Here is a 20,905-nt window from a genome sequence, read left to right as displayed (position 1 = left end):
AGAGGGAGAAGCAGACTCTCCATGGAGCTGGGAGCCAGATGTGGGACTCGATCCCGGAACCCCGGGATCATGACCTGAGCCAAAGACAGTCGTCCAACCAACTGAGCCACCCAGGCGTCCCTATAAATTTCTTTTTAAGGGCTAATTTAACTGCAAACAAATCTGACCTGTTTTCATTTTCATTCCATTCAAAATATTTTGTAATTTCCCTCATGATTTTTTGGGGAACTGTGTTGCTTAATTTCCACATATTTGGGATTTCTTTCTATCTTTTTGTTTTATCTATAAGTTGATTCCTAGTTAATTCCATTGTACCCTGAGAACATACTCTCCATGATTTTAGTTCTTTTGAATTTATTGAGACTTGGTTCACACTTTAGAATATGCTCTGTGTTGCTAAAAGTTAATACTTATTCACCAGAAAAGTTATTTTCTGCACTTATTGGGTATATTGTTTTATAAATGTCAATTATGTCAAATTGGTTAATAGCATTTCTTTTCTGTCCTTACTAATTTTTCTGTCTTTGGGTTTTATCAGTTACTGAGTGGTTTAAATCTCTAACCTTAATTGTGGATTTGTCCCTTCCCCCTTTTACTTTGGAAAGATTCACATCATGTACCAAGAAGTTATATTATTAGATACACACACATTTTGGATTTTTATGGCCTCCTGATGTACACTGCCCTTCCTTTATCTTTGCTAGTATTCCTTGCCTTAAAATTTACCTCATCTGGTATTAATGTAACCCTGCAAGCCATTTTATACAAGTGTGTTTCTTGCAAACAGTGTGAAGTTGGTTCCTGTTTATTTTGCATGGTTGTGATTTTTAAGTAATTTGTTCTTTTATTTAAAGTAAAATTTGGGGCGCCTGGGTGGCTCAGTGGGTTAAAGCCTCTGCCTTCTGCTCAGGTCATGATCCCAGGGTCCTGGGATTGAGCCCCACATCAGGCTCTCTGCTCAGCAGGGAGCCTGATTCCTCCTCTCTCTCTCTCTCTGCCTGCCTCTCTGCCTACTTGTGATCTCTGTCAAATAAACAAATAAAATCTTTTAAAAAAAATAATAAAGTAAAATTTGTTGGGGTGCCTGGGTGGCTCAGTTGGTTAAGTGTCTACCTTCAGCTCCAGTCATGATCCCAGGGTCCTGGGATCGAGCCCTGCATCAGTCTCCCTGCTCAGCTGGGAGTCTGTTTCTCTGCCCCTCCCCTGGCTCGTACTCTCTCCTTCTCTCTCTCTTTCTCTCTCTCTAAATAAATAACATCTTTTTTAAAAAATAGCATAAATTTGTTTGAAATACCACCGTATTATCCTTATAAGGTCCATTGGAGCAGATGTTATGTTCCCTGTTTCATTTCTGCTATTGATCATTTCTGCGTTTTAGCTTTCTTTTCCATCAGTCTTGCCTAGGGGTTTATCTATTAAACTCTTCAAAAAAGCAGCTTTGTATTTGTTGATCTTCTCTACCCTCTCTGTTTGTTCATCTGTTTTCTATCAGACGACAGTCTGATAGTTTCTTTTAATGAGAATGTTCAGTCCATTTGGTTTTAATGGAGTAATGAATATGGTTGAGTTTAAACTTACCATTGAGGTATTTGTTTTTTATTTGCCCCCTCTGTTTTTTGCTCTTTCATTCTCCCTCACCCTTTAGGTTACTCAAGTGGTTTTCAGTCTTTCTACTTTATCTCCTCTGTTGGCTAATATATTGCTTTATTTCTTTAATATTCTTATTCTAGGGATTATACTGGACATAAATCAATATTACCAACTACAAATTCATAGTATCCCATTCCCTGAACAGTGTAAGATGCTTACAGTCGTATAACCACGTTTCCCCACTCCCGTCCTGTCTGCTGTTGCCTTTTATTGTACCATTACATGTAAATTCTACTCTATGTTACTTATTTTTATTAATACTATTTTTTGCTTCAAACCCTTAGGCACCTTTTAAAGAAATTAGTGAAAAAATAGTGTTTTATATTTATCCATTCTGGTATTTGTTGCCACTTTTTGCACATTCGGCTGTGCATCTAGTATCATTTTGATTTTGATTGAAATCTCTAGTGTGCCTTCAGTTTTTTAGAGGTTGTTTTTGCTGGGTATTAAATTCTAGTGTAATAGTTTCCATTTTTTCCTTTCAGCACCTTAAAGATGTCACTCCATTATGTTTTGGCTTCCATTATTTTGGCTCAGAAGGCTAGTGTCACTTGAACATGATGTATCTTTTTCTCTGCCTGCTTTTAAGGTTCTTTTTCTTTTTTCTTTGTTTTTTAGCAGCTTAACAATATTGTGTCTCAGTGTGGTACTCTTTATGTTTATTTGTTTTATATTTGCTAAGTTTTTTGTCTATAGCTTGACGTCTTTCTTCAGTTTTGACCATTATATTTCCAATTTGGTTTTCTGCCCCTTATTTCTTCTCCTTCCAGGACTACAGTTACATGTAAATTAGACCATTCAGGGGCTCCTGGGTAGCTCAGCGGGTTAAGCCTCTGCCTTCGGCTGAGGTCATGATCCCGGGGTCCTGGGATCGAGCCCCACATCGGGCTCTCTTCTCAGCAGGGAGCCCGCTTCCCCCCCCCCTTCTCTCTCTGTCTGCCTCTCTGCCGACTTGTGATCTATCAAATAAATAAAATCTTTAAAAAAAAAAATTAGACCATTCAGGATTTCCTCACAGATCTTAAGTAACTGAGATTTTTTTCTTTTTCTAATTTTTACCTCTCCTTCAGCTTGGTTAATTTACATTGCACCATCTTCAAGTTCATTGGTTCTTTCTTTGGCTATATCCAGTCTTCCATTAAGCCCAGCTAGTGAACTTTTCATTTAGATATTGTGGTTGCCAGCTTTGGAATTTCCACTTAGCTCTAATTGAGAGTATCCCATTTCTCTGCTGAAATTCCCTATCTGAACCCACTCTGTTCATCCTTTCCTATAGATTAATTTTTGAAGATACTATTAGCTTTATTAAGTCATATAATTAAATATTTTAATAGCTGTTCACTGTCATAATATCTGGATTATTTCTGGGGCTCTTTCTGTTAACTTTATTTCCCTTATGAATTGACTGTATCCTCTCTTGAATATTGAATCACACTGTCCTGTTTGTGTGTCATTTAATCTTATATTGCCTACCGGACACAGTGGATTATATGGTGGTTTTTTTTTGTTTTGTTTTGTTTTGTTTTTAATGGTTTTCTCTAAAGAGTTTTGCATTATGCTCTAACAGATTATTGAAACCTTGATCCAATGGAAGCTTCATTTTGGGCTTTGTAGGGTGAATCTACTGCAGTTTAGCTCTTAGTCCCATGGGAAATGCATGGTTCTTCCTTTGAAGGCAGAGTTTAGCAAACGGTGGCCTGAGGGCAAATATGACCTGCTGCCCCTGAGCTGAGAGCTATCTTCACACTTTTAAGTGGTTATTTTTTTAAAGTTATGTATGTCCCTACATAAGGTCCTCAAGTTTGCCTTTTATCTGTCGCTTTACAAGCGTACCAGCTCTTGGCCTAAGGCACGGCCCTTCTAGGATTTCAACAGAAAGCCTCAGGTATTTGTCATATGTCTCTATCTCATCAGAACTTCAATTCTGTGTTCTGTCTATACAGAAATCTCTGCTAAAATCTTTGCACATATACCCAGAAATCTCTGCTAAAATCTCTGTTCCAATCGTGACTCCACCAGCTGTTGCTTTCTGTGGGGTTTCTTGTGTCTTGGGCCATCCATGTTTCAATCAGGAGTCAGCCAAGGATTTGAGGGGGATTTGGTATAGATTCTAGGCTCTTTAATGCAACTCTTTGTCTTTTGCTTTCTAGCCTCTCTGGCATTTTCAAATTCTGTTTCCTCAGCTCAGTAAGACTCCTGCCCTTTGCTTGAACTCTCCCACCATGCACTGCTATAAAGTGGGAACCAGTGGCTTCATGTAAAACTCACCTAGTTTTAAAGGATTATGTCCCCTCTTGAAGGATTATGTCCCCTCTGCTTAAGCCTGTTTCTGGTTATTCTCCAAACACTAGTTTTCATTATTTTGTCTGGAGTTTATCATTTCTTATCAGAAAAGGTAGACCAGTAAAAGTTCTCTGACATTATTGGGACCAGACTCTGCTGAAGCTTGAGGCTAAAAAGAATTAACTCTCACTTGTCAAACAAAGGAAAAAAATGGCTACTCTCTGATTATCACTATTTGATTGTACCTAAAAAATTAGCTGCAACACTGTTTTACCATCTTCTATACACAGTATTAGCAATATTGTCTTTTGGTCATAGACCTGTTTCCATCTGTCTGTGGTAAAACAGTACTTTGATTAGAGTGTTGGTACTACTATACATTATTTCCATCCAAGTGGAAAATCAGAAAGTCACCTTTCCATATTGATTGGTGGGCTAAGCAGATGTTGCACACTTCCCGAGTGGTTTCCTGCATAAAGTGAGTTCATGCTGAGAGAAGAGGAGATGTAAGGCCACAGGAGTCAGGGAGTGAGAGAAGAGTAGAGATGGAAAGTGGGGGTAGGCAATGAGGAAAGATGCTTTTTTCTTCCTAATCCTTTAGCTAGAACTTGAGAAATAGTCTTTGGGATTAAGACCTAAGCTTTCTGCGCTTTGGTTTCCTGAGCTAACCTGTCCGCTTCCTTGGACAGACAACATTCGGTTTAGTTAATGTTACGTGACAATGCAGGCTTATAATTATGACTTCATTCCAACAGATTGTCTGAGTCACTAGTTTTAAAATTCTCTTCTGTAGTGCTTCACTGTGGGATTGCCTTTGTGCTTCGTTTAGATTGCTTTAAACATCTCAGAAGTGTTTGTTCTACCTAATCTACTTTAGTAAAGTACTTTTTAAGAATGGTGTTACTGAGGCAGAAGTAACCTATGTTTTAGATTGTGGCATGGCAGCTTCCTCCCTTGATGTGACTGTTTAACAGAGAGGACCCTGATTTTTATTAAATGTTTTAATCATGACTCAGATGGATTTTTTTTCCCCTTCCAGCTGGCTAGGGCAAAAATAAAGTTCAAAATCTAGTCACAGAAAGGAAGATGTAGTTTTTTTATTGTGTCCAATTAAAAAATTTTTTATTAACCTAGTATTTGTTTTCTGTCTCTGTATAGTTCTTACAGCTTCATTCCCAGATATTTCTACTCAGTTCAGATGAAAGTACAGTCAGTCTATTGAAGAATGGTTCTCTCCAGGCTGAGTCTGATTTCCAAAGAAATGATCAACACATTTTCAAGAAATTTACTTCAGAATCCCCAGGATTAAATGATAAAACCTCCTGTCCCCACTGGTTTGATATAAATGATTCCAAAGTCCAACCAATCAAGGAAAAAGATATTGAACGGCAGTTTCAGGGTAAAGAAAGTGCCTACATGTTGTTTTATCGGAAATCCCAGTTGCAGAGACCCCCAGAAGGTATGGAAAGAGAAATGTTCCTATTTGTTCAAGTTGTTGATGTTAGAAGATAAATATTGAATGCTATTTTAATTTTTACCCTTTTAAAGAGAAAGTGTGCTCTTGGAACATTTTTAAATACTTTCAGGCTAATAGTAAGAAATACATTATGCCAAAAGAAATCCATCAGTCTGTCATTTTATAATGATATATTTCTATTTTATTTTCCCCCTCTAATGATATGAGACCATAGTTAGTGTTCAGAATTGGTTTTTCTCGAACTGCATGATGGTGTCTTGTTGGGTGGACCAACCTGCGTACAATTGCCCTATGCTTAGGTTTGGCTCTGTCATTTGGCCATGTGTCTGTCGCCTTCAAGTTGTAAGTGGCCTTTTATTGCCCTCTTTTTTCCTTTCCTTCAAGGTAACTAATGTGTTTTATGAGCAGTTGAAATAAATTCAAAGCGTTCTTTGTTAAACCTTCTAACACAGCTCATAGCAGGGAGGCTAGACACTGAGACCCTCAATGATAAATTTTTTTATTGAAACCACTGACATGAATCAGTATGTAAGACTTTGGTCACTTCCCAAAGTCTACTCAGAAGTAGAAAATCCTAAGAAGGGAAGTTCCTTAGATAGAGGGATATCTGTAGTTACAAATTAGGACACTGTTCTTAGAAAATGAGAATAGTAATCATTTTTATAAAAAGTAAGAAGAGAGAAGTTACTAATTTGCATGTGAGTCAAAGGAAATTAACTTTCTGGTTCTAAAACAGTTACATAATTATTCTGTTTAACGAGAAATTCTAGGCTTTATTTTTCTGACGGTAAGAATATAGTCGTGGCTATGGTAAAAATATTCTGAAGCAGAATCCACAGTTACAGAAATATATATTAACACAAAAAGAATGAATTGGATTTTAGTATGCGTTATGTTTTGGCTATGCACTGAATGGTAGTTTTCCAGTTAGCTTAGGAATTGAATAAAGGTTTGGCAGAAATCTTGATGGACTTTTTGTGGGGATAAAGGGACAGAACTTGGCAAAGTGATTCTAAAATCCTTCTAGAGAAGTGAATGTTCACCAAGACTGAAGAAGGGCCTGCTGAAGGGCATTGACTCCATCAGTAAAACCTGCTTGTAGAGCTTCAGCAGCTAAGAGAGTGCAGTGCTCACACAGAGAGGGACACAGCGCTGGTGTAGAGCCAGCCCAGAAATCCACCCAGGTCTTTCGAAGATTTTAATCCGTGGTAAGGTGACTTTTCAGATGAACAGGAGGAGAGGGAATTACTCAAGATACAGAGAGGGGAAGCTGGTTAACAGCCAGTCACTTGAATTAGGAGTCAGTGTAATCAAGTGACTATGATCATCGCTTGAATGAAATTTGAGTTCCTTTAATGTGTATGTTAAAAGGAAACCTTAAAATGTATAAAATATATTTTCCAATATTAAGGTAGAGAAGACCTTTCTAAGCTTAAAAGCAAAGAAAGAAAAATTAAGGAAAAGTGTTATAAACCTTAAACAATAAAAAAGGCAAATGACAGGCCTAATGGGAAACAGCTAAATAAATGACAAATTTATTTCCCATCTGCCGAGTGCTTTTACATATATTCCATTGTGCTTAGTAGAAAATTGGGAAAATGATATAAATAAGCAATGTACAAAGGAAGAAATAGGAACAACCAATAAACTGGAGGAAAAAAAAAGAATCAGCCACCTGGGTGGCTTAGTCTGGCTAAACATCTGCTTTTGGCTCAGGTCATGATCCCGGGGTCCTGGGATCGAGCCCTGCATGTGGTTCCCTGCTCAGTGGGGAATCCACCTGTCCCTCTTTCTCTTCCCCCGGTCCCTGCTCATGGTTTCTCTCTCTCCAAAATAAATAAATAAATGAATGAATGAATGAATGAATGAATAAAATCAACCCAAATCATAATAAAAAAATTAGGAATTGACATTGGGGAGGGTATGTGCTATGGTGAGTGCTATGAAATGTGTAAGCCTAATGATTCACAGACCTGTACCCCTGGGGCAAATAATACATTAAATGTTAATAAAAAATAAGTTTAAAAAATAGGAATTGAAACAGCAATGAGCTGCTACTTTTTCCCTACCAAGTTAAAAGTTTTTTGTTACTTGTTCTTAGCAGTTGGCTCTTCCTCTACAGCTGGTAGGCATACAGTCCTATAACCAGTTGATCATACGTATTTGAAAACCTTAAACCAGTAATTCTTCTGCAAATCTGTCTTGAAATAATCAGAGCTGTATGTAGATATTCATGTTCAAAGGTGTTTGTTACTCCCATTATTATATAATAAGGACTAGAAATCACCTTAAATATCTACCAGAAAAAGATTGGCTAGATTAATTATGGTATTTGTAGAATGAACTACTATGCAATCATTTAAAACTTTGGAGAAACACAAATCTGAAGTGAAAAGCATGTTACAGATTTGTCAAATACGATCCCAGTCACTTTAAATTAAGTGTGTACATGTGTGTGTAGGTACATGTGTGTGTACAGACACATTGTGTAGGTTTAGAAGGAAGACCACAAGTACATACAACAGGTCTTAGCAGTATCTCTTGGGAATGGGATTACAGTAATATCTATAAGATACCTTCTATATTGTAAAAGTAATTTCCAGAATTTTTATGGTGGCAATTACTACATTTGTTATCTGGAAGAAAACAGTGGGTGTTCTTTTTTAAAAGCATCCTTGAAGAGAATTGAAGAAATGGAATCCTTTTAGCATGGCATAAAAAACTGTTTATCTTCCATTTGTTCCAGTGTTTTCATGTTTCACATGGGAAGACAGGTCCACAGGAAGTTAGCATTCACAAAGGTAGTTAGTAGAGGCTTTCCAGCTCCCCACACATCCTTGCCAGAGTCCCAGCCGCCAGATTCCATTTAATCAGCCCACGTTAATGAAGCGTTCTGTTCACAGCTCAAGCTAATCCAAGATACGGGGTTCCATGTCATTTGCTGAGTGAAATGGACGCAGCCAACATTGAACTGCAAATAAAAAGGTAATCTTAACTTACTTTTAAAGTTTGAATGGTTTTTTTCCTGGAGAATGAGGATCTCATTTAGGTCTTAAGTCTTCAATCAGGAAAATTAAAAAGGAAACAAAGCCAACTAATCAATGCCTGTGTCTGTGTAGCTGCCGAATTTTTGTAGGCAGAGTATCTTACTTATCTTACTTTGAAGTCATTTTTATCTGTAAGAGTGAATGAAACGATGTCACATAAATGGCCATTGCCGAGTAGGGGTGAAGCCTCAGAAGTCTGGAGAAATCGGTGAACACGCAGGACATTAAGTGAATTGTATCCTGACCCGTCAGGTGATTCCCGAGATGTAGAGAGAGCCTGGGTGAAAGTCACCCCTCGTGTGTTAAGTAGTTGTGGTGACCCAGCACTCAGTGACAGAGGACCAGAGGCGGGTGAGAGGAGGAAATATGGATTCTGCTAACTACTGGGCTTCATGTCCATCCGAGCAGACACCTGTAATGGGTTATCACGGGCCTGGTTTGTGAGGACTCGCTGATTTCATCTTCTCTTTTGTGGTCTTGTCTTGGACCCTGAAGAACTGTGTCCTCATTTGCTCTCTGCCGCGGTCGGTGGGGGCGCTTAGTTAGGGAAGTGCATGTTCTCGAGTCCTCCTTGTGGACCCACGTGGCTGGCTGATTATGTAGCCAGGATGTGTTCAATATTTTAATCATTGGCTTAAAACTGGGCCAAAGAAGCAGCAGGTAGATTGAATGGCAAACCACTATCAAAGGAAATGAAGACATTAAAATTATAAGAAGTAGGGTAAAATATCTTAAACAGGAAAAATAACCTGCGTGAGTGGGTGTGGACCGGCAGTGGGTGTTCACAACCACAGCCGCAGGGGTTTCGCCAGCCAGCACTAAGCTCTCTAATGCGGCCGTCAGAAGAGCTAGTGCTGTCTTCGACCACATGAACAGGATTGTGTCGGGAGTTTTGGAGCAGTGGCGGTGGCCTCATCCAGCTCTCCCTGGGCCAGACTGCCTGGGGCAGAAGGGTCAGGCACCGGCTCCAAGGCCGCCCAGCGGATTCAGAGGCAATCCGCCACTTGCGATCTACTCGACCGGGGAGAGTGGGCTGGAGGGTCATGAGACCCACTTGAAATATTTTCCAGGAGAGCCTACGGAAGAGCATTTGCCACAATTGCAGGAAAAGGTTTCTAGCATATTTATAACTATATTCTCAGCATTAGAAGAGTTCGAGTTTCCATACTTAGAGTAATACTGTATGGTGTATACTAAAATTTATTTTCCTTGGAATTCATGCTGGCAGAGCTGAAATTTTGCTGTTCACTGAGAAACTAAAATGTGTAAATTTTGGCACATGGAAGAAAAGGACATTAATAATAATTAGAACAGAGAATTTATTGTAAATCAAGTATAATTGGTTTGGGATGAAACTGTGTTATAAAAACAGAGCATTTATGTATTTTTTTTATGCCTCTTTAAAGGGCAGAATGGGATTCTACAAACAATAATTTAGAGTTACATCTCCACCTGGGCCCTCATTATCATTTCTTCAGTGGGGCTCTGCACCCAGTCGTCTCTCAAGCAGAAAGTGTGTGGGATTTAACCTTTGATAAAAGAAAAACTTTAGGAGATCTTCGACAGTCAATATTTCAGGTAATTTAGCCTTGATTCCTCTTAATTTAGACATTAAGGTCCATCTCAAGCTGGTTTCTCCTTTTCAAAAATCCCATTTAGGATTCAACTATTTATTTTGCAAAGCACTTAAGAAAATTCTACATCTCCCACTTTCCGAGGGTCAAGCCAGATGTTCTCTCTGTACTTGTATGTCTTCTTTCTGCACAGGCGAGGCCCGCACTGTCCAGCCAGCAGGCTTTCTGGGGAGAATCAAGCCTGCTACATTTTATTTGTGGGAGAGAAAAAGTAAAAAGCTGTTTCTTTTTTTTTTTTTTTTTTTTTTGGAAAGGAGTAAAAAGATAAAGATAAGCATGTTGCTGGGGTACCTGGGTGGCACTGTCACTTAAGCATCTGCCTTCAGCTCAGGTCATGATCCCAGGGTCCCAGGATCGAGCCACATATCGGGCTCCCAGCTCAGCAGGGAGTCTGCTTCTCCCTCTGCCCTTCCCTCCACTCATGCACGCTTTCCCTCTCTCTTTCTCTCTCTCTCAAATAAATAAAATCATCTAAAAAAAAAAAAAGCATGTTGCCTAAAACCAAGAACTAAACAAAAGCAACTAATGTTTCTCCCTTTCCTAAGTATAGGATAGCATTTATTACTAAAATTTTTCAGGGAAGGAAAACACCTTCTGTTGTGCAGTAAAACAAGGATTGTTGTAAATCCTTATCTCCCAAGTAATTGATTCAGTTGTGTTTTTAGGACAGCAGTGCTGTTCATTTTACTTATAGTGCCTTCCTATAAGTTATGTCCTTTGGTTCTTTAATCTCAGGGTAACCTGAAGGTAAGCTAACCCCATTTTAAAGGTGAGAAACTTGTGATTTAGAGAGATCTAGTGGCTTGCCCACAGTCAGCCTTCTGGTTGTGGTAGAACTAGGCCTCAGCCCTGGTTTCCTTACTCTTTCTTCACCTCTCACTACTTCCTGATCAAGGAAAAGGGAAATAGAAAATGTAGTCTTAGGTGCACTTGGGTGGCTCATTCAGTTAAGCATCTGGCTCTTGATTTCAGTTCAGGTCATGATCTCAGGGTTGTGAGATCGAGCCGTGAGTCAAGCTCCACGCTTAACGGGGCATCTGCTTGAGATTCTCTCTCTCCCTCTCCCTCTACCCCTTCCTCTAGTGTGTGCTCGTTTGCTCAGGCTCTCTCTCTAAAATAAATCTTTAAAGGGGGAGGCTTTTATTTTTGCAGAAATAAATGAATTTTCTGGAAAACTTATCAAGCCCCCAAATTATTAGCTTTCTTTAATTTTTCTCTTGTACAAAGCAAAGCAGGCTAGTTTCTTTGTTAACTTTAGTTGACTTGAATGATATTTCAGGGTTGGATTGGTAATAGGATTTCTGAAATTTCCTAATGTTTCTGAACTTTTGCATTAAAAGTTCATCCCTGAGCCAGTCCGGCAGTGTTAGTATAAGTGGTCTTGGAGAGCTGCCTTGTCTAGGGGACCTTTAAAATGGAAAAGACCTACCTACTCATTTTCATAGGCTTTAGATTCACTCCAGTCTGCTTTCTGGTGTTTGAAGTGTACGTCTCTGCTATCCTAGAAGTTGGCGCCTGGCGGGAGGCTACAAGATTGATGCAGTTAACTAATCATTTGTAAAGAGGAATTATTTTTTAAGATTTTATTTATTTATTTGAGAGAGAGGGAACACTTGAGCAGGGGTAGGGGCAGAGAGAGAAGCAGACTCCCCGCTGAGCAGGGAGCCCCACATGGGGCTCGATCGCAGGACCCAGAGATCATGACTTGAGCTGAGGCAGACATTTAACCGGCTGAGCCACCCAGGCGCCCCAGGAGATTCCTTTTTAAGAGAACTACCATGTGCTGTTGTGGAGAGAGACGAAATGGGACTGAATTTATGGGTGATGTTCCTCTGGTAAGATGACCAGTCCCCGGAGTCTTGAATCTAGAAATTTAAAAAAACAATCCATGGTCATATGGAAACCGGTAACGCCTCTTTTTTGAATTTATGGTGGAAAACATTCCTTTCAGATAGCAAAAATTTTGATGTGTGCTAGCATCCGTGCTGCTTTTCCCTGAACGATGCTAATTAAACAAATGCTTTTTGCTCTTTTGGACAAAGATCTCTGGGCTGGCGTGCTGCTCAGTTTGCCTTCTGATGAAAGTGGTCTTCCCATCAGTTCAGTACAGCTGTTCTGGTGCTCACTGCTCATCGTGCATACCAGCGCTCTCCAGTCACTGGTGGCTGAGATCGACCGTTTCTGGATTTGGCGAACTTAGCAACCAGTGATGTCTTCTTTGGTGTGGGGTGGGTGGGCATACTCATTTGCTAGCTCCCCGTGTCATCCAAACATATGAAAAATAATTCGGTGGTGTTCTTTTACCTAGAAATGTGATATTTATGTTCCTTCTCATTGTTCTCTTTTCTTAATATTCTGTAGCTGTTAGAATTTTGGGAAGGAGATATGGTTCTTAGTGTGGCAAAGTTTGTACCAGCAGGACTTCACGTTTACCAGACGCTTGATGGTAAGATAAATATTAAAACACTACAACTCATTTCCCATATTTGTATTTCGTGGGCTCATCCGTGCTCTTCTGCTCTTGGCCAGTCTCTCCCCCTACCTCCTACTTTCTTACCTAGGCTGTCATCACATGGTCAGTCTTCAAATAATTTAGTTGATTTCTATAATGTGTGAATTTTGCTAACACAGAAATATTTTCTGTTTTTTGAAATTAAGGCTACCTCTCCAACAAAACAATCTTTTTAAAAGGCTGTGGGATCGCCTGAGTGGTGCAGTTGGTTGAAGCATCCAACTCTGGGTTTCAGCCCTGGTCATAATCTCAAGAGGGTGAGATCGAGCCCCATGTCAGGCTCCATGCTCAACAGGGAGTCTGCTTAAGACTCTCCCCCGCCCCCCAACTCTCTTTTTCTCTCTCTCAAACAAATAAATCTTGTGAAAAATAAAAAATAATAAAAGGCTATGAAATTGTGTTTGTATTACCACAGATTTTTTTTTTTTTAGCAAAATGGTTCAAACCATTAACATTGTGTTTATATGGTTTAATTTTTTTTTCTCCCAATCTCAGCTTCAGATTTTGTTTTTTAAGATTATTTATTTATTTATTTAACAGACAGAGATTACAAGCAGGCAGAGAGGCAGGCAGAGAGAGGAGGAAGCAGGCTCCCTGCCGCGCAGAGAGCCTGATGCAGGGCTTGATCCCCTGAGCCGAAGGCAGAGGCTTTAAGCCACTGAGCCACCCAGGCGCCCCCAGATTTTGTTTTTTGTTGTTGTTTTTGCGTTGTTTCTTTTTAAGATTTTATTTATCTGTTTGACAGAGAGAGACACAGCAAGAGTGGGAACACAAGCCAGGGGAGTGGGAGAGGGAGATGCAGGCTTCCCACTGAGCAGGGAGCCCGATGTGGGGCTCGATCCCAGGACCCTGGGATTACGACCTGAGCCAAAGGCAGACGCTTAACAACTGAGCCATCCAGGCACCCCAACAGCTTCAGATTTTGTAGTAAAACAAATAGAAGTTCTTGGAGAGCTTTTAAAAATATTTACTACCCGTTAGAGGAAAGTAGGAGAACACAGTGTCTTCCCTGTGAGCAGCTGTTGTCTAAAGTGATATCATGCAGTGGGAATAAAACTCAGGGTGCCTGGTGGAGGCATCCTGTCATGACAGTGTTAATGAAATTGTTACATTTGGTTGAATGGAGATAATGGACATATTGATGTGTATTCAAGTGGTTTCTCTTAATCCAAGATATTTTGTGATAATAATTTTTGCTGCATTGAATAAAAACCCAGGAAGTTCCAGGAAAAAAAAAAAAATTTACTACCCGTGAATAACAACAAAACAATAATAATAGCAGCTATAGTGACGTTTATTTGGGACTTCACTGCACCAAATCCAGAGATAAGTTTTATATAAATTATCTCTCTTGATTTTCACAAAATTCTTTACCTACATTTCCTAAACAAGAAAACTGAAGCATGGGGACGCAGTACACAGGACAAACAGCAGAATCATGCTGGGTCTGGGGCCACATGCTGGCCGAGCCTCCCTCCCGCACACAGTGTCGGGTTCGGTCAGCGTCTCCCCTGCTGCTCTCGTGCTCGCAGAGCTTCCGTAACAACATAGGGAGATGCTTACACAAGGTGGAAAAAAACCCTAAAGACTGTGGTGAAAAGCATAAAGATAAAAATAATCCTAAATAATGCCAAGATAATAAATGTAATTACCGCCTTTTTCTTAAGTTTCCTTGGCGAAAATGCTTTTTCAAACAAATATCTAAGTGTCTCAGCTCTTTCTTTAGTTTGATTGTTTTTGGTGATTGTGACAAATGGTCTCACTGATGAGCTCATGTTTTAGGAGATGACCTGACACTGTGGGAAATGGAGATTGTGGACGGGGAAGACCTCTTTGTATGGAATGGGGTGGAGGTAAGCACGGATTGAAGACATACTTTGACGGTTTTCGATTTTTTTAAGTGTCTTGTAAGAAAACTTCCTTCGGCATCTACGAAGGTAACTAGATGCTAGAAAATATCTGAAATGTCTGACAAGTTTTAGGTACAGTCAGTGTTAGTCGTTTGCTAAGGAGATATTTGCCGAGCGCTTCTGCAGTGCCAGGTGCTCATACGAAGGCACGTAATCAGTCAGTCCTTCAGGCTGTCCTGTTGTAAATAATCCCACTAACACGGGCAGCAGTGGGGTTCTGTGCTTGCTCCCTGAGGGCGTTCAGGAGGGGGCAGGTAGCTACCCTGAGTTAGGGATGTGACCTGCAGGAGCGGAGGGGCTTCTCCAAGTCAGGAAAGGCGTGAGCAGCATCTTACCCACTCTGTGGTCTGTCATTGGTCCGTCTCTATATTTCCAAAGCCTTTTTCTTTCTGCTCCCCGCCCCCGCCAAGTCTTTATTATTATTGCTGAGGACTCCTGCGTCTCTGTCTCCACTGCACATTGCTCTCCTAGAAAATAAAAGATGGCTAAGAGAAACTTTCAAAGGAAAATCTAAAGTACAAGACCTTTCACTTAAAAAAAAAAAAGAATTCTCTAAGAGGAGTATTTCTTTTAAGATTTTATTTATTTATTAAGAGAGCATTGGTGGGGGGGCAGTCAGAGGCAGAACCAGACTCCCTGATGAGCAAGGAGCCTGCTGTGGGACTCGATCCCAGGACTCCAGGATCATGACCTGAGCCAAAGGCAGTCACTTTAACCCACCAAACACCCAGGCGCCTTTTAAGAGTAGTCTTTTAGGGCGCCTGGGTGGCTCAGTGGGTTAAGCCACTGCCTTCGGCTCAGGTCATGATCTCAGGGTCCTGGGATCGAGTCCCACATCGGGCTCTCTGCTCAGCAGGGAGCCTGCTTCCCTTCCTCTCTCTCTTCCTGCCTCTCTGCCTACTTGTGATCTCTGTCTGTCAAATAAATAAATAAAATCTTTAAAAATAAATAAATAAAATTTAAAAAAAAAGAGTAGTCTTTTAGGGACGCCTGGGTGGCTCAGTCATTAGGCGCCTGCCTTCAGCTCAGGTCATGATCCCAGGGTTCTGGGATGGAGTCCCGCATTGGGCTCCTTGCTCAGCAGGGAGCCTGTTTCTCTCTCTGCCTGCTACTCTGCCTGTTTGTGCGTGCTCCTTCTCTCTGACAAATAAAATCTTAAAAAAAAAAGAGAGAGAGAGAGAGAGTAGTCTTACTGTGTGATTATGTTGACTTGATTTTGGCAAATAGAAACTGTACTAATGGTTGTCTTGGTATTATTGTAGGTTGGTGGCATCCAGATTCCAACCGGGAATGACTGTGAACCTTTGCTCATAAATGTTCTTCATCTAGCAACAGGCAGTGAGGGGGACAAGTGTCAGCAGTTGATAGAGTCTCCACATGTCTTTCCGTCCAATGCACAAATGGGCGAGGTGCTCACCACCCTGGCAGTGCCCATGGGTGTCCTCTTCATCAACGCCACTGACCCTGCCGAGGAAGAGAACTGGGTCGCCATTCCCAGGGAGGACCTGAAGAAGACTTTCAGAGAGCTGGGCCTCGGGAACCACAGCTCGCTTCTCGTTCAGGATTCTAGAGATGATAACAGGTACCCTGCTGAAACATAAGAGAATTCCTTTTTAAGTTATTTAAATGATAGTTCTATCTCTTGGAACTTGAAAGCTTTATCTTAATACTGATAATAGTTCAGTATTTTCCTTTTGTTTCTAAACATTGTGTCCTGGATACGTTCGTATGTAGGAGTGTTCTGAGTTAGGCAGCTTGGAGGAAGGTAATATTATAATGTTGATTTTTCAAAATTTTTATTTGTTGGTAAATAAGATGACCAAATAACGTAGATATAGATGTGATATAATCTAGATTAGTTGTTTGTAAAGCAAGGTCTTGTCAAATGAATTCCAATTAGCACTTACTACAAAACTGAAGGCACATTCTCACAAAGAAAGTTCCTGAATCTTTTCATGAGGAGGATATTAAGATCTAGCTAAGTGTGTCTGTTTTGTCACAAGACTCCCATAAGGCAATTCAGGTTTTCATTGTAATCCTTTTTCTGAGTCTTGAGACCCTCCCAGCTTCCCAGAGAGGGCAGGTGCGTGGGGACGCACGCTCTCTTGGTTCCTGTGAGTCCCACTGGAAGCCCAGAAGTGCCGCCCGTCTCCGTTTTGTTGTCCACGTCTGTTATGCTGCATTTCTATAGTCAGTGTGCACTGCCCTGTAAACCCCCGGTTTCCATATGTTGAAGACTTGAGGTTGCGAATAACAATTCGTTCCCTGCTCGATCAGTCAGAGTCTCCATATTGTCACTGACGGTGGCTGTGACACAGAGGCAGATTGTTTTCCAGGCATATATTTCTGCACTTGGTTTCTTTAATTTAAAAGTTTATTATATGTCCCTTTATAAGAAGTAATACACCGGGTGCCCACATGGCTCAGTTAAGCATCTGACCCTTGATTTTGGCTCAGTTGTGATCTCAGAGTTGTGGGATCAAGCCTCACATCAGGCTCTGTGCTGGGCTTGGAGCCTGCTTAAGATTCTCTCTGCTTTCTCCCTCTGCTCCCCCCGAAATTAAATTAAAAAAAAAAAAAAAAAAAGTCACACCGCATGTATTAGGACTTGGGAAGTACAGAAGTGAAGACAGGAGGCCCGAAGCAACGTCCGTGCCTGGCAGTCACCATCCGCCTTCCTGCTCAAGTAATTGTTTTTTTTGTTCTGAAGGTTTTTTTCTTTTTAAGCTTACTAATGGTTATTTCACGGGTAGTTAGAGCCTGCTTCCCCCTCCCCGTGTCTACAGACTCTTCACGAGCCTCGCTGTGCGGCTGTGCCGTGCGCGGCTGTGCCGCCGTCAGTGTTGACATTGTAGCTTTCCGGATGCATGAGGCAGTGTGTGCAGGGGTGAGGACTGGGCCACCTGGACTTGTTGCCAGCTTTGTCGCGTCCTGACAGTGTGATTGTGTGCAAGTCACCTCTCCTTCTGCTCAGTTTCTTCTGCAAAATGAGGGTAAAAATCAGTGCCAGCTTCCCAGAGCCTGAGGGTTGGGAGTTCAGTGCTTATGGAGCATTCCTACATGGTTAAAGGTGGGGTGTAGTTGTCACTGTCCTCATCCAGTCCTTTGCCACAATCAGGGTAGTCTTCAGGGAACATCTTTGTGCTTAAAACTTTGCTGACCGGGGCACCTGGGTGGCTCAGTCGTTAAGCGTCTGCCTTCAGCTCAGGTCATGATCCCAGGGTCCTGGGATCGAGCCCCACATCGGGCTGCCTACTCAGCGAGGCGCCTGCTTTTCTCCCTTTCCCACTCCCCCTGCTTGTGTTCCCTCTCTCTGTCAAATAAGTAAATAAAATCTTAAAAAAAAAAAAAAACTTTGCTGACCATAGGACTGCTAGCTCAAGGGGTAGCCCCAGCGTGGGACAGCTGAGATAAAGAGTAGAATTGTGTTTCCGATACGCACTCCCAGGAGGACTTCTGCCCACGATTCAGCACCTCTGTGTGAATTAGAAAGCCACTCCTTCCTCGAGAGCCTTTACCTACTATGTGTAGGAAAATTTTGTTAGAACAAGACACCCTACTTGTTCTCGTAGGCCATCTGCTGTCATAAAATAAAACTATAATAAACATAAAAATATACAGCACATGTGATGGGAATGATATACCCCTTAAATGTGGCCTTTATGCAGTATCTGTCTGTACACCTGCATGGCTGTCCTGTTAGTATGACGCTGGATCTAAATCCTCTGGGCAGGCTTCTGGTATCAGTACTCTGAAAGCTCGCCTCGTGAGTCCACTGGGCAGGCCGAAGTTAGCAGCAGATTATTCCGTGACAACACTTCTCTTTGAAAAATGTGGCAACACAAAAAACAAGACCAAAAAACGTGGTAACAGATTATTTGTATAAGTCAGAGCATACTTGGAGTAGAAATAGACTCTGTGCCCAGCTGCCTAGCACTGCCCTAAAGAGGTAACTTTCTTAAAGCCAGGCTTCGTAGACCTTGGTCACCTTTAATTCGTCACATCAAAGGACACATGCAGAATTTTGGAAGCGAAGGAACGGTATTAATTTTCTGATCCGTAGAAGCGCTGTGTAAAGACACGTGTCTTAAATGTCTTTGTTCCCACAGTGTGCTCCTCACACAAGGGAAGTGGCTCACTGGTATGAGTGAGATCAGTTGGCTCCAGGTTCAAAATCTATGCGAATTAGAATCCGAAGAGAAGCAAGTAAAAATATCAGCAACTATGAACACAGTGAGTAGATTATAGTTCAAGTCTGGTGGACAGTTTTCTAGTTTAACAGTGTTTGATTTAAAAGGCAGTACCTGAAATCTTCCAGAACGCTTGTCTCAATGGGTTTCTAGAGCTTAAGAAATCAACTTTTGGGGGCACCTGGCCGGCTCAGTCAGTAGAGCACACAGCTCTTGATCTCAGTGTCATAAGTTCAGGCCCCACGTTGGGCGTAGAGTTTAACTTTAAAAAAAAATATATGTTGGGGGAGGAAATCAATATTTTATTGTTAATATTTGATTACCACTCATTTACCTATATTAGCCCTTGACATGTTTCAAGAAAATATGTGCCTTTTTTCCATCCAAAGCTACATTAGAATGTAGGATTTACCTATTTAATTAGTTCATGGAATCCCCTAGCTTTGAAAAATATAAAACACTATTTACCCACAGTCTTGTCTCTTATTTTTTAAACCAGGCATATATGTTTTGTTTTTGTGTTGTGTTGTTTTTTGGTGCTTGTTTTTTTAAGCTTACCTGAAATTGTTCTACATCATACTCTGTACTCTTATCTAAAGCCATCTGCTCTTAAAAACAGAGTCCTTCCATTTTCCACTTGAAGACATTGACCCTGGTTTCCTTAAACATCATTCCTGCAAACGTCTCTTTATATTCATATGGTTTCAATTCATGAAGTTTGTTTTTTTTTTCTAGAACATCAAAAGAAACCTTTTAGAATGTTTTCTATAAATATTATAATTTCTTAAGGTGCATTAGTATCTGTTGGCACAGGAGAGGGGACAGTATAAAGCCAGCACTCTGGAGCTTGGCAGACTTGGCCCCCCCCACCCCATCCCCTGACCCTAAGTGGGAGGCTTTGGTGAAGTCCTGGTTACTCCAGTCCTCGTTCCTTCTTGGGGTGCTGTGGGGAACTGCTGGGAGTGTCTAGGTCATGATGGCCGACATCACTTTCACCCCTAAATTTCCTGCTTCAAGCCCTAGAGGCAATTAGCCTAAACTAAAAAGAAAAGGAAGAAAGCAATCCAAAAGTAATTTAAACAAAAATTTTAAATAGTTCCTTTGGATTAGTATTGTCCATTTTGATTTTTTTTCTAAGTTTGTTGGCCCTGAATTTGTCATTTTTTAAAAATTTATCATTTTTAACCTAAAGAAATACAATTAACTGTATTTTCTTTTGTTTGCTCTTGTTAGAAAGGTTAGTATGGGTTTTCAGCTTTTTGCCTTTGTTAGCTAGAATGGTTTCTTTAACTTTCCATCTTTCTGTTCTGGTTACCATCGGTTTGGTAAAGACTTCACTATTAAGGTCCCAGTATTTGCTTTTAACTTGGTGGAGGAGAGGAAATGAATATCCAAGATGGAAAAAAAATCTTTTTCCAGTAGGCAGAAACTTCTGTACAGTAACTGGTAAGTCAGCTGAGCTGTGTACGCATACACTGGCGGCCTCCGCACCCTCCCCTCCCGTTGTTCTCACACACACAGAGTCACTAGTTGCTTTCTCTGTTTTAGGTGGTGTTTGATATTCGAATCAAAGCCATAAAGGAATTAAAATTCATGAAGGAACTAGGTAATCATTTACATTTGCTTTTGGGTTTTTCTGGTTTAATTTAGTTTTGTTTGATTTTTGGTTGAAAAAATATGGGAGTATGGGGACGCCTGGGTGGCTCAGTTGGTTAAGTGTCTGCCTTCGGCTCAGGTCATGATCTCAGGGTCCTGGGATCGAGCCCCACGTTGGGCTCCCTGCTCAGTGGGGAGTCTGCTTCTCCTCTGCCTCTCCCCTGGCTTTTGTTCCCTCCCACTCTCTCACTCTCTCAAATAAATAAATAAAATCTCTAAAAAAATTATGAGAGTACAAAAAAATAATTTAGGGAAAATTCATGTACCTACCACCCCACATGGATAAGTGTTAACATTTTGTCATTTTGTTGTTGTTTGAAACATTGGAAATAAAGTTAAAATTCTCTCTGTTCTCCTCCTGGGACCTATTCTCTCTCCCTCCCCAGATGCAACCAGTATATCTGATTCGGGTGTCTTCCCTGTGCATTCACATTGTTCTGTTGATACTGTGTTTCCATATATCGGGGTACATATATTTGTATATTTTCACATTTAATTTCTGTCATACTGAATACAACATCTGAAACACACTCTTCACTCAGCTTT

The 20,905-nt window shown here is 40.8% G+C and overlaps 1 protein-coding gene across 10 annotated transcripts in view; it reads left to right on the top strand.

The window, feature by feature from the left end:
• Positions 1 to 20,905, top strand: part of USP40 (ubiquitin specific peptidase 40) — a 77,511-nt gene that overhangs the window by 25,935 nt on the left and 30,671 nt on the right. For all 10 annotated transcript variants that reach the window (XM_047721405.1, XM_047721402.1, XM_047721401.1 and 7 more), the window contains 8 exons: positions 5,092 to 5,392; positions 8,314 to 8,395; positions 9,864 to 10,035; positions 12,453 to 12,537; positions 14,386 to 14,456; positions 15,776 to 16,095; positions 18,623 to 18,746; positions 20,252 to 20,309. In XM_047721405.1, the coding sequence (XP_047577361.1) occupies positions 5,092 to 5,392; positions 8,314 to 8,395; positions 9,864 to 10,035; positions 12,453 to 12,537; positions 14,386 to 14,456; positions 15,776 to 16,095; positions 18,623 to 18,746; positions 20,252 to 20,309 (1,213 nt within the window). The remainder of the gene's footprint in view (positions 1 to 5,091; positions 5,393 to 8,313; positions 8,396 to 9,863; positions 10,036 to 12,452; positions 12,538 to 14,385; positions 14,457 to 15,775; positions 16,096 to 18,622; positions 18,747 to 20,251; positions 20,310 to 20,905) is intronic.

Source organism: Lutra lutra, chromosome 3 (genome assembly GCF_902655055.1).
Source record: "Lutra lutra chromosome 3, mLutLut1.2, whole genome shotgun sequence".
In the NCBI taxonomy this organism is placed as follows: domain Eukaryota; kingdom Metazoa; phylum Chordata; class Mammalia; order Carnivora; family Mustelidae; genus Lutra; species Lutra lutra.
Note: the sequence above shows the minus strand (reverse complement) of the source record. Positions and strands in the feature narration are given on the sequence as shown.